The sequence below is a fragment of the Oncorhynchus masou genome, unplaced genomic scaffold (genome assembly GCF_036934945.1).
Source record: "Oncorhynchus masou masou isolate Uvic2021 unplaced genomic scaffold, UVic_Omas_1.1 unplaced_scaffold_1485, whole genome shotgun sequence".
Taxonomy (NCBI): domain Eukaryota; kingdom Metazoa; phylum Chordata; class Actinopteri; order Salmoniformes; family Salmonidae; genus Oncorhynchus; species Oncorhynchus masou.
This window is the reverse complement of record NW_027004849.1, coordinates 125860-138649: the sequence shown is the minus strand read 5'-3', so window position 1 is coordinate 138649 and position 12790 is coordinate 125860. Positions and strand designations below refer to the sequence as shown.

The 12790-nt window shown below is 40.2% G+C and overlaps 1 protein-coding gene across 1 annotated transcript; it reads right to left on the bottom strand.

Annotated features, from left to right (window-relative positions):
- Positions 1 to 7688: 7688 nt before the first annotated feature.
- Positions 7689 to 9847, bottom strand: LOC135531010 (histone-lysine N-methyltransferase, H3 lysine-79 specific-like; the record flags this gene model as incomplete). The annotated part of the gene is made up of 3 exons (XM_064959158.1): positions 9764 to 9847; positions 8193 to 8993; positions 7689 to 7748 (listed from the first exon to the last, which is right to left on the bottom strand). Coding segments are annotated over exons 1-3 (945 nt in total), but the record flags the coding sequence as incomplete, so codon positions are not given.
- Positions 9848 to 12790: the final 2943 nt, after the last annotated feature.

The following is a 12790-nucleotide window of genomic DNA, read 5'->3' as shown; positions in this document are numbered from 1 at the left end:
GTAAGGGATAATCAACGAGGGACTATGAGTTCTATGGTAAATAATGAACACTGTGGAACTGACCTTCCATGGACTTGCATTATTTTCCAGAGAACCATAAAGCCCTGAGTTGATTATCCCTTTTATACCATGGCTATAATTTAACACATTTGCCCGGTAGAAATGTGTTCAACATCCATTGAAGTAGCTGGCAAGTTTACGAGATAGCTACAGTAGTTGCCTTGGTAACAAACAAACATACTTGCTAGTTTAGATAACCAAACCATCAGTCCTAGCTTGCTATTATGAAAACCTAATTCAACAACACCAATACTGTTTTCAATTTGAATTCATTTGTAATGTCCAAAAGTCCAAACGTAATTACTGTGGATTGGAGGGAAGAGGTCTGTGAACCAATATCAGTTTGTTGTATTCATAAAAGTGGAAGCTACTGAAGTTTTAGGGAAGCATTTTTCACGTAAAGTCCATTCAAATATATATATATAGAAAAAAAAGGTAAAAAAATTATATAAAAGTTATTGATATTTATTAGTGGGATGTGGTTCCTGAACCAATGATAGTTGTTTGTATTCATTAAAGTAATATGGGGTGGAAGCTGTTGATGTTTTAAGAAAGTATCTTTAATGTAAAGTCATTTTAAGTTGGTAGAATATCACCAAAGTCAAGAAATACAAAAGTAAATGCTATTGATTGCAGGGATGAGGTCCCTGAACCAATCACAGTTAGTTTTACTCATGAATGTCACATGGGGTGGAATCTATTGACATTTTAAAGTTGTTTCATGCAAATTTAATTAACGTTTGTAAAAAAGTATCCAAAGTTGTAAAAAAAATACAAACAAATTGCTGTTGATTGGGGATGACGTTCCTGAACCAATAACAGTTGTTGTATTCATGAAAGTCTAATGGGGTGGAAGATATTGATTTTTAAAAAGTATTTTTATGTAAAGTAATTTGTTTTACTTTTAGTAGATTTTATAGAAGTTTAAAAAAAATGTAACTAATTGCATTCGAGAAAAGAGGTCTCTTATCAGTGTCAAATTTGTTTGAGATCTCTATTTCATGTCGTTGAGAAGGTATTGATATTTTTCATTTACAGGCAATTGTATGCGATGCAGTTTTAAGACGGTCCCTTAACCCTCTGAGCAGAGGATGGCACATTTTTAGCTACATTTCACCTCCAAAAAGTGAATATGACACCGAATGGTAAAAACAAGGGGTGTAACTTATTCACTATCATCAGCCAATTTAGAATATTACATTTATATATGTTTTTTTTATTTAACCTTTATTTAACTAGGCAATTCAGTTAACAACAAATTCTTATTTACATCAACTGGCTTGGAACAGTAGGTTAACTGCCGTGTTCAGGGGAGGAATGACAGATTTTTACCTTGTCAGCTCGGGGATTCTATCCAGCAACCTTTCGGTTACTGACCCAACACTCTAACCACTAGGATACCTGCCGCCCCCGGTAGCCAAGTCAACCTTGCATGTTCCGTTGAAGAGGTTTGAAGAGCAAAGTCTGAATCTTTAATATAAAGCTAACTTCACCTCTGTAAAACACTGTATGATTAAATCATTCAATATTGATTGACCAATAAAAACGTTGAGCTCATCTTTTAATAATAATGTATTCATCATAGAATCATCTTTTAATGATAATGTATTCATCATTAAATCATCTTTTAATAATAATGTATTCATCATAGAATCATCTTTTAATAATAATGTATTCATCATAGAATCATCTTTTAATGATAATGTATTCATGCAAAATCATCTTGGCATTAATAATGTATTCATCAATAAAACATCTTTTCATAATAATGTAATCATAGAATCATCTTTTAATAATAATGTATTCATCATAGAATCATGATTTGATTATAGTATTGTCAGTGGCGGAAAACATTTATCAATCATGCATCCAGAGCCACAATCTACTGGCAAATCTGAGCCTGTGTTTAACAACAATATATATACATGTTGCCTGCTTTGCATGTTATTTTGGCATTAATATGTGTCACATATCAATTTTCAAACAATTTAAACATTTTTTTTTAAATCATTGAGTTAATAAAGCTACATACAGACACCTTCTCTTTTTAACTTTCTTGAGGAAGGCAGCTCATAAATGCAGGTGTTTCAGCCCAGCTTAGTGCTTTCTGTGGTGGTGGGGCAGCCAGCGAGAAATACGGATCTAGGGGTTGGTAATGTTCTCTAGTTGCGCCATGATTGGCTCAACATCATATTTTCAAAATCATAGCTACCAAGCTAGCAGTGATCATCATGCATCCAGACAACAATCTACTGGCAAATCCTTTTCAATCGTTGTCATATGAAGAGGAATTAGAGATAAAAAGTATCAGTGGTCATCAACATTTCCAAATAAACACAAAAAGTTGTAAATCTAAGAAAGTAAACTAATGTATGTTTGTAGAAGCTGTTAGGAACCCATGTGCCTCACCCTAATAATTTTGTCACTTTGCTCTCATAACATGACTGCTCTGACTTGATTGTGCACATGTAACTATAGCCTGTTTTAGAAAATGTAATCATCAAATATTGTAAAGAGCTTTCATTGTCTGCTTATATGCAGTTATGACTTGGTGTACAGGGAGAATACTGTAAGAATGGCCCATGTTCAAAATTCTGTCGCTGCACATTTCAAAAGTGCTGAACAACCACCGAAGATGGTGCCTCTTCCTGTTCACCGTCTCCAACTACGAGCTGCCACCGATCCCCTATTCTGTTTCATTTAGTCGTGTCTGATGTGCTGCACCTGTTTTGTGTTTAGGTCTGGTTGTGGGCTATTTAAACCCAGTCGGCCCGTCGGCTTTTGTGCTTGTTTCTCTATTTGTGATGTTTGATTATTCTTGTGGTTTCTTTTTCCTATCAGTTTCGTCCTGTTTGGTTGGACTGGGACTTTACGCTCCCTTGTGTGTGTGGCGTGACCGTCTCTCTGGTTATGTGGGAATATTAAAGATCCACATCTATTCAACTACCCTGCTCTCTGCGCCTGACTCCTGCACTCACTACTTATTGAAGCCGTGACACCATGGTGCTGAAAAGAAAGCTCTGCTGTTGGACAGCTTTATGTCGACCCTAACAGTTTGTGGGCACAGTTTGTTAAAGTTATAGTGCAATTAATGTATTGTTTAGTGTTGTGTTGTGTAGTGGCTTTGCTGGCATTCATCTAAAACATTTTGGGGGAGTTTTCCCCACCAAGATGTACATGCTGCAATCACCACTGGGTGGGTGAATTATAACACATCAACCCTGTTACCTATAGAGAGACAGTCTAGAAATGTTTAAACCATTTACATGTGTTTGGTAAGCTTGCATTCCATTCCCCCAGTCACATGGGGATCTATGGTTGATTCTAAATGAAATAGTCAACTCTGTTACAGTCAACCCTGTCACTTTATTTGGCACTTAATAGGCACTTGCTATAGTATGTATTTGTTACTTTTGAGATGGGAAAACATGTTTTTTATTAAGCTGAACATGTGCTTTTTATGACAGAATGTTAGAATTAGGTGAAATAAAAGTTACACTCCCCAAGAGGTACTCAATTGGTGGAATGACCCAAGTACTGAACTGGAGGTGGGAGAGCTAACGATGCATCTACTGTTGCTCTCTCCTCAGACTCTTAGAGAAGCTATTTCAATCTGATATTTCTCCTATGGTCTAAAATAGATGTGTATAGAGGACTCCTCTCTATTATAACATGTCACACATTGTATCAAACTGATGGAATGTTCGGTGTCTCATTGAAAGTCTAACATCTACCATGACTACTGGATGTTTCAATTCTAATAAATAACAAAACAATCCACACCGTAACAACAATATTGCTTTTTTAATAACTGCTTTTATTAAAGAGTAAAACTTTGCAACCAAAATGACATCAAACATCACTGGCCTGACTTGAGCAGCTCTGCCCGGAGATGGAGCCAGCAACTTAGCTGCTACCGGTCCAGTCCAGGCTACCTGCAGACCTCCTCCCAGACCTCCTTTTCAGCACCTCCTTAACAGGAGAGGTGGTGGAAATGATCAGAGTTGCATTCAACTTGAATAAAGATGAGAAACTCTGGTTTGTGGAGCCACTGGTCTGAGGGGAGGACTTCTGTTTAAACCATTTCCATTTTTGGGATATTTTCTAGGACTGTAGAGGTGGTGATCAGAGATGAATTTAACTTGGATAAAGATGAGAGTCTCTGCTCTGGGGAGGAGAGTCACTGACCTTCAATGGTTTGTTGCCTGATAAAGAGGATACTTGCTGGCTTGAGGAGACTATAATGTTTTGAGGAGGAAATGTGGCTTGATGACTTAAAGAGGAGGAGGAATTATTGGCCGACACTTTTAATTACCAACGTAACCTCAGTGGAACTGTGGCTTCATCGAGTTCCAGCTCTAGGCAGACAGCACATCAGGAAGGCTGTAAGACATCACAGAGACAGGTAAGTATCTATATATTTACATGTGTGTTGCATGTACACTAAGACCTCACATTTGGATAATGTCATTTTTTAAAGTGACAACACATATATAAACAGTGTAAAACATGAATAGATGTTTAAACATTCTTTACCCCATCCTAATTTTCTTCCAGATGCTTGGCTTTTTCTTGGTCTTGGAGATTCGCTCTGATGTTTCAATCCCTTTTGGAGCTTCTAGATGCTGGCTGTCTGGCCCCTCCTGTTGGTTCTCTGGCCCCTCCTGCTGGTTCTCTGAACTCCCCTCCTGGTTCTCTGCCCATGCCTGTTGCCTCCTTGGCCCCTCCTGCTGGCCATCTCCAGATGCAACAGGCTCTTGGCTTACTTGTTGGCCTGTCGCCCACACCGGCAATTCCTGACCTTGGTTGTAGTCGTGGCTGTGTTGGGTGGTTGGACACCGGGTGATGTACTGGGTGCTGAACTTCTGGATTTGCTCATCAGCCTCCAGATTAATCTGCTCCAGGTACTTTTCCTTCATCTTCTCCCTCTCCTCCTTCAGTTGTTGATGAGTGTGTTTTTTAAGCAGGGACCGCTCTCTCCACTGCTTATTGAAATCCTCCAACTTCTTCCTTCTCTCCTCAGCCTTCAGCAGCTCCTTCCTCTTCTCCCTCTCTCTCTCTGCCCGGGTCATGGTGGATGTTAGCCTCGTGTGTCCAGGGATGGCTGGAAGGGGAGAAGAAGTAGAGTTTACATTCAACTTAGTGGATCTGGTATCAACTTAAATGTAATGGACACAGGGAATGAAGAATAGAAAACACAATTGGATCTCAATGATTCTTTACTCTTTTCAGTTGAGCAAGGCATGGAATTTGTCAATAAAGTGCGATAATCCCCATCCAGAATTGACCTGGCCCTAAATTGAACATGAGTCCAGAATGGCACCTATTCTTTGTATAGTGCCAGGGCATATGTGATCGCTTAGGGCCCCATGGCCACTAGTAGCCCCCGGATCCCCCCAAAACACCATTTTGTGTGTGTTTTTTAGGAACTCTTTCTGGGTCTCTACTTAGTCTTGAGAGTTGGACTAGTAGATGACACAAGGTACCATTTAAAAACGTGGTTGTTACATCAGCAGTATTTTTCTTGTTATGTCAGTCAGTCACTCAATGAGCCATGTCAGCTAACATATTCTTTGGACAGTAGTTTTATATTGAAACAATGATGCAACATGATGACTGGTGTGGAACGTATGTGTGTAGAGGAGACTAAAGAGGATGATGTCATAAGTAGAGGGAAAACAGGTCTTACCTATGTGGACGATCTTATAGCCCTCCTCAGCCTCTCTCTGATACGTTCTCTCTATCTTTCTGAGGTTCCTCTTCTCCCACTTCTTATTTATCCAGCCCACAGCTCTCCTTCGGATACTTTTGTCAGGTGGGAGAATGTCCTCCTTGTCATCTTCCTTCTCCTCCTCCTCTTCAGTGCCCTCTAAGTCACCCGTCTTGTTCTCAAGGATCTCCCTTCCTTCCTCTTCTGACATCTCCTCTTTTTTCTTTACCTCTAAAATCTTTTCTCTCTCTCTGATTAAAGATAAATGGCCTTCAATGGCTCTCTTTCTCTGCTCCTCTCTCTCTTCCTCTCTCTGCCTCTCCTCCTCTCTTAGTCTCAACATTTCTTTCTGTCTAGCAATTTCAATCTCTCGTTTTTTATCCTGCTCCTCTTGTTGTCTTGCCCTCTCCTGTTTTCTTTCCATCTCCAGCCGTCTTTCCTCCTTCTCCCTCCTGATTTGTTGTCCTCTTTCTATGTGTTCTCGTTCCCCCTTCAACACTTCTAACCTCCTCTCTTTACGCCTATTGAAGACTTCCCGTGCTTTTGCTTTAACATTAACTACTACATGTTTCTTCATGCTTACTTCCTTTCCTCTCTCTTCTCTTTCCCTGTACTCTTCCTCTGCTTCCTTAATCACTTCCTGCTTTTCTTCCATCTCTCTCTCCTGTTCTATCTCCAGTTCATTCTGTCCCTCAACTTCCGCCAAAATATTTTTCTGCCCCTCGTTTCTTCTTCCTGCTTCCTCCCTTTCTCTCATAATCATATTTTCTCTCTCCATCTCTTTCTGTTGCTGATCTTTTAATTCCATTTCTCTCTGATTCTCATTGTCTTTCTCCCTTTCTTTCTCCTTCTCCTTTTGTTTCTGTCTCTCCTCTTGTTGTTGTCGTCTCTGTATCTCTTCTATCTCTCTCTGTCTCTTGTTCTCCCTCTCTCTTCCCTCCTTCTCCATGTCAATTTGCTTCTGTTTCCATATATCTTCTTCTTGATCTCTCTCAAACTTTCTCTTTCTCTCATCTTGTTGTTGTCGTCTCTCATTCTCACCCATCTCTCTCTGTCTCTCTTCTTCTCTTTCTTCCTCTTCCATCTCTATTTGCTTCTGTTTACTTCTTTCATGCTCTCTTTCAATCTCTCTCTGTCTCTCTTTCTCCATTTCTCTTTCTTCCTCTTCCATCTCTATTTGCTTCTGTTTAAATAGTTCTTCTTCGTGCTCTCTTTCAATCTTTCTCTGTCTCTTCTTCTCTTTCCATAATTTTCCGTCTCTTCTCCATTCTCTTTCTTTTGATCTCTCTCTGTCTCTCTTTCTCCATTTCTCGTTCTTCCTCTTCCATCTCTATTAGCTTCTGTTTACATCTTTCTTCTTCAATCTCTCTTTCAATCTCTCTCTTCTTCTCTTTCCATAATTTTCTGTCTCTTCTCCATTCTCTTTCCTTTTGATCTCTCTCTGTCTTCCTCTTCCAATCTCTCTTTCTTCTTCAATCTCTCTCCCAATCTCTCTCTGTTTCTCTTCTTCTCTTTCCGTAATTGTCTGTCTCTTCTCCATTCTCTTCCTTTTGATCTCTCTCTGTCTCTCTTTCTCCATTTCTCGTTCTTCCTCTTCCATCTCTATTTGCTTCTGTTTACATCTTTCTTCTTCAATCTGTCTCTGTCTCTCTTTCTCCCTCTCTCTTTCTTCCTCTTCCATCTCTATTTGCTTCTGTTTACATCTTTCTTCTTCAATCTCTCTTTCAATCTCTCTCTGTCTCTCTTCTTCTCTTTCCATAATTTTCCGTCTCTTCTCCATTCTCTTCCTTTTGATCTCTCTCTGTCTCTCTTTCTCCATTTCTCGTTCTTCCTCTTCCATCTCTATTTGCTTCTGTTTACATCTTTCTTCTTCAATCTCTCTTTCAATCTGTCTCTGTCTCTCTTTCTCCCTCTCTCTTTCTTCCTCTTCCATCTCTATTTGCTTCTGTTTACATCTTTCTTCTTCAATCTCTCTTTCAATCTCTCTCTGTCTCTCTTCTTCTCTTTCCATAATTTTCCGTCTCTTCTCCATTCTCTTCTTTTGATCTCTCTCTGTCTCTCTTTCTCCCTTTCTCGTTCTTCCTCTTCCATCTCTATTTGCTTCTGTTTAATCTTTCTTCTTCATAATCTCTCTCTGTCTCTCTTTCTCCCTTTCTCGTTCTTCCTCTTCCATCTCTTTTGCTTCTGTTTAAATAGTTCTCTTTCAATCTTTCTCTGTGTCTCTTCTTCTCTTTCCATAATTTTCCGTCTCTTCTCCATTATCTTTCTTTTGATCTCTCTCTGTCTCTCTTTCTCCATTTCTCGTTCTTCCTCTTCCATCTCTATTTGCTTCTGTTTACATCTTTCTTCTTCAATCTCTCTTTCAATCTGTCTCTGTCTCTCTTTCTCCCTCTCTCTTTCTTCCTCTTCCATCTCTATTTGCTTCTGTTTGCATCTCTCCTCTTCTTCTTCTCTCTCCATCTCTCTTCTTCTTCTCATCTTCTTCTTGTCTCTGTTTTGGTGTTTTCTCCGTTCTCTTTCTTTCTCCCTCTTTCTGTTTGTTGTGCTCACCCTCCATCTTCTCCTCCAAGTCCATTTGGTTCTGTTTCCCTTTATATTTGTCTGTTTCCATATTTTCTAATTCTATCCGCTGTTCCTTGATTTTCTTGAAGAGTTCCTCCAATTCAGACGTATTTTTGTCATTAATGAGGGCTGTCTCCATCTCCATCTCTCTCTCCACTCTATTTTTCATCTCCTCTTCACTTCGTCTCCAATCATTTTCTCTCTCTCTGTCTCTATCAAATGTTCTCTCTGGTTGAGTCTCGTCTTTCAATCTAATCTCTTCTTTCATTCTCACAACCTCTCTGTCTAACACTAGTACATTTTGGTTAACCTGTTTCACTCTCTCATTCTGTCTTCTAAACGCTTCTTTCGCTCTTTCAAATTTGATTTTGTATTGAATCTCTTTTGTTGTCATATCTTCTTTCAGTCTCTCAACCTCTCTCTCTAACTCTTTTACCTTTTCGTTAACCAGTTTGACTTTCTCATTCTCTCCAATACGCATGTCTCTTTCTCTTTCAAATATGATTTCCTTCTCAATCTCTTTCAATCTCTCAATCTCTCGTTCTAACGCTTTTATCGTTTCTTCTGCCTGTTCCACTTTCTTCTTCATTTCTTGTCTTTCCAGTTCTGCTTTTCTCTTCCTTTCCATCTCCCTTTCTCTCTCTCTTTTCCCTCTCTCTTCCTGTCTCAATAGGTTTGTTGTTCCAGGCCAGTCTTGGTCGCTGATCCTCCATGACTTTCTGCCATAACCTCAATCTCTCAATCTCTTGCTTCATTTTAAAAGGTAAAATTAGTGATAACCTATTACCAAGACATACTTTCAAAGGATTTGCAGAGAATGATACACAGAAATACAACCTAGAGCTAGGTAATTGAATCAAACACTGGACAACATCAATAGCAGGGTCATTTTGATCAATTCATCTGGACAATTCATTGTCAATTAATGTATTGACATGGTTTGAAAAAATTATGAGACATTTTATGGAATCAATTATGTCCAAAATATGTACAAATACAAACACACAACCTTCTTGCCCATTCAGTTAGGGGTTTGAGAAATTCCTGTTACAATTTGTGTGATGTTACAACAATGTTTTCTCTGATGTTTATGCTTGTAGAAATTATTCCTACAAATGATGCTTCACTAATGCAGTTATTTACAACCTGCACAGATACAGTTATCAACAACAACAACAGTAATGACGTTAATAAGGAAGTGGATATTCAACCGGCAGAAGAAAGGCAGAGGGGTTGAGATAAATGAAGGTTAGGTTCAGGACCTAGGGTTGGGTTAAGGTAAAGGTTAGGTATAGTTTCAGTGAGGTTAAGGTAAGGGTTAAGGAAAGGAATAAAAGTTAACATTGGGTTAGTGTACCGCTGTCTGCCACTATTCATTTTCAGCTGGGTAAATATACACTGCCTTTTAATAATAACAATGACATGTCTTACGTGGGCCAGTTGTAGGTCCACCATCAGTAGATCCAGCAGTTGTTTGAGTCTGTGGATCTCCTGCAGTTTTCTCTGGTGCTCCATTGCTTCTGTGGCTCTCTCTGCTTCCCTCTGTCTCTCCACTTCCCTCTGTCTCTCTGCTGCTCTCTGTCTCTCTGCTTCTCTCTGTCTCTCTGCTTCTGCCTCTCTGTCTCTCTGCTTCTCTCTGTCTCTCTGCATCTCTCTGTCTCTCTGCCTCTCTCTGTCTCTCTGCCTCCCTCTGTCTCTCTGCCTCCCTCTCTCTGCATCTCTCTGGCTCTCTGCCTCCTCTCTGCCTCCCTCTGGCTCTCTGCCTCCTCTGGCTCTCTGACTCCCTCTGGCACTCTGCCTCCCTCAGTCTCAGGATCTCAGCCTTCCACTCTTTCATGATACCCCTTTCTACTCTTCTTCTCCTCCTTTCATCTTTTAAAAGGGCTCGGAGATGGTCTGTCTCAGACTGTAATTGTTCAATTATCTTGTCCTTCTCCGTTCCACAATTCCTCTTCTTCTTTTCCTCCTCCCAGAGGCAGACTTGAAGTCTGTCCATCTCCTTCTTCTGGTTTCGGATCGTTCGATCCTTCCCCATCAACTCAAGCATGTGGGCTTCCTTCTCTGTACAGGTCTTCTTCTCTTCTCTTGGGAAGTGAACCTCCATCTCTGCCTGCTTGTAGCTGGAAGCAAAGGAATGTCAACACATTACTTAGGAAGTGAACTCAGACAATTTACTACAATATTAAAATAATAATTAAACTTCTGCTCAATTTAACTGTCTTTAATAACACAAGTCACACAACTGTGACTTACAGTACGTGAATGTGATGAGTTGACTGTCCATGATGGCCAGAGGTGGGTCATGTGTCACTCTGGTCCAGGGCGTTACGTACAGCTTGCAGACACTGAGCCTTCCTTCAGCAAGCCACACATAATGCCCTGGACCACAGCTAGGTTATGTGATGAATGACTTACAGACTGTTCCACATGATAGGAGGGGGTAAGAAGACAGTCCCAGTAGGAGACGGAGATCGTCCAGAAGAAGAAGAGCTGTCCATCTCCTCAGAGACTGCAGGAAAGGTCTACAAGTTTTATTTCTGGAAAATAAAGAGATGCCTTCGTTCAGCAACAATGTGTGTTTCTATGTTTCTGTCACTAGATGGTGTCATTGTACACAACATTTACTCACCAGGTCAGTGAATTCAGAAACAGTCTTTAGAGTTGAGTCCTCAAGCTCTAGCCTACAACCCATCATGCATCAGCACAACTAATATAATAATACCTCATCACAACTTCATAATCACAGTACACCTGGATTGTGTTCACAAAGTGTTTCAGGGTAGGAGTGCTGATCTAGGATCAGGTCGCCTCCTGTCCATCAAAACGTATTCAGTTTAATTTAAAAGACCAAACTGATTATTGATCAGCCCTCCTTCTATGAGACTTTGTGAAAGAACCTTTCTGGCATATGCTGGCTAGACTGTACACAGACAACTCAGATAGTCCGACAGACAGACAGAAGAGTAGATACAGATGGAGTGATTGATAGCAACATAAATAACTAAGCGGATGGTTAATGTATTGTAAACTTTTGTAAATATTTGACTCACCTCAAATCACACGTGTCAAACCTCAGTTTTAGCGTTGAACCGAATAATATCTTCGGCATTAACTTTCTCTGTTCTGGAACTGTATTGTTGCGTCATTTGAAACGCTTGAGCGTCATAATCCGTTCACCGCTCCTGCTTGATTGACAGCTAGGGGTTCTCCTGCGCATCAGTGTCCAAAAGTCGATAATGTTTAGCTACTCATAATTGATAAAGACATTTATAACTATTTTCACTTGACTTTTATTTCGTGTGTTATTGCCTAAGGTTATGTTGTGTGATTTGTCTTTGTATGGGCCTAAAGTTCAATGAAATAAATCCACGTTGGCCAGGTTGACCCGCTCTCCCCACTATTTATTATTTCTGCAGTGAGGATTCACCCCCTTTAGATAATGATGTTGTAATTTATATACAGAAAAACGTTGTTCTGAGCTCAACAAGCAGTAGTAGCAGTTTGCAAATCATAGAGACAGATTAATGGCTCTTTCACCGATGCAATTCGGTTCCCGAGATTCAACAGAAAGATCCGTTCAAAAAGAGCCGTTCGTTCGTGAACGACACATCACCACACTGCAGTTCTCCACCATTTCGTATCGTGAGCTGGAGGAGCGTTCGTCCAACTTCTCATCCAAGTAAATGGCAGCGGCGCATCATCCATCCGCTGAACTCCCAAGGGACTGGGAGGATAGTTCACGATGCAACAAGCGTTTGGGGAGGACATTCATTGAAACGCAATGACTGTTTTTAAATTCTTGAGGGACTCTTGCTCCAGGGAAATCTCAGCAGGGATGTCTCTGCTGTGCGTCAGAGGTGAGATCTTTTCCTTCTTCACTATGCTTATTATACTGTACATATCGGTCACATTAATGACATTGCACTCAGAAAAGTTGTCTGTAGGCTATTGGGGAGATGCGCAGAGCCCGTTGAGTTGTCACGTTCCAGTCCAAACATGACCTGGGATGTGAGAAGGGAGCTATTCTATAACACATGTAGATGACATGTTGTCTTTATATGTAGATTATATTTGGGTTTTATATTTCATATTTGATTGATGATTAGGCCTCTGACTTTTGATTCCACTTTGGCTACCTTGCACCATATTGTCCTCTCTTGCTATATCTTAAACCTTATGCCCTTGTGCAGATCTTCTCTCTAAACAATAGTCATGATAGTTTGAATGAGTTGAGTAAACTACACTGTTGTTAGCTTCTCAGTCTGTACTGTACTGTCCCTGGAAGACTCTCCACATAGTTCACCAAGATCCAGTCCACTTTGTACCACTGGTCAACTCATCATCCAAACCTCTGATTAGTGAATCAGGTGTGCTGGTGGTGGAATACATGATATGAACTGGTTTGGGGGAGGACAGGTTTGAGAAGGGAAAGACTACATGGACTTTTCTGACCAACAT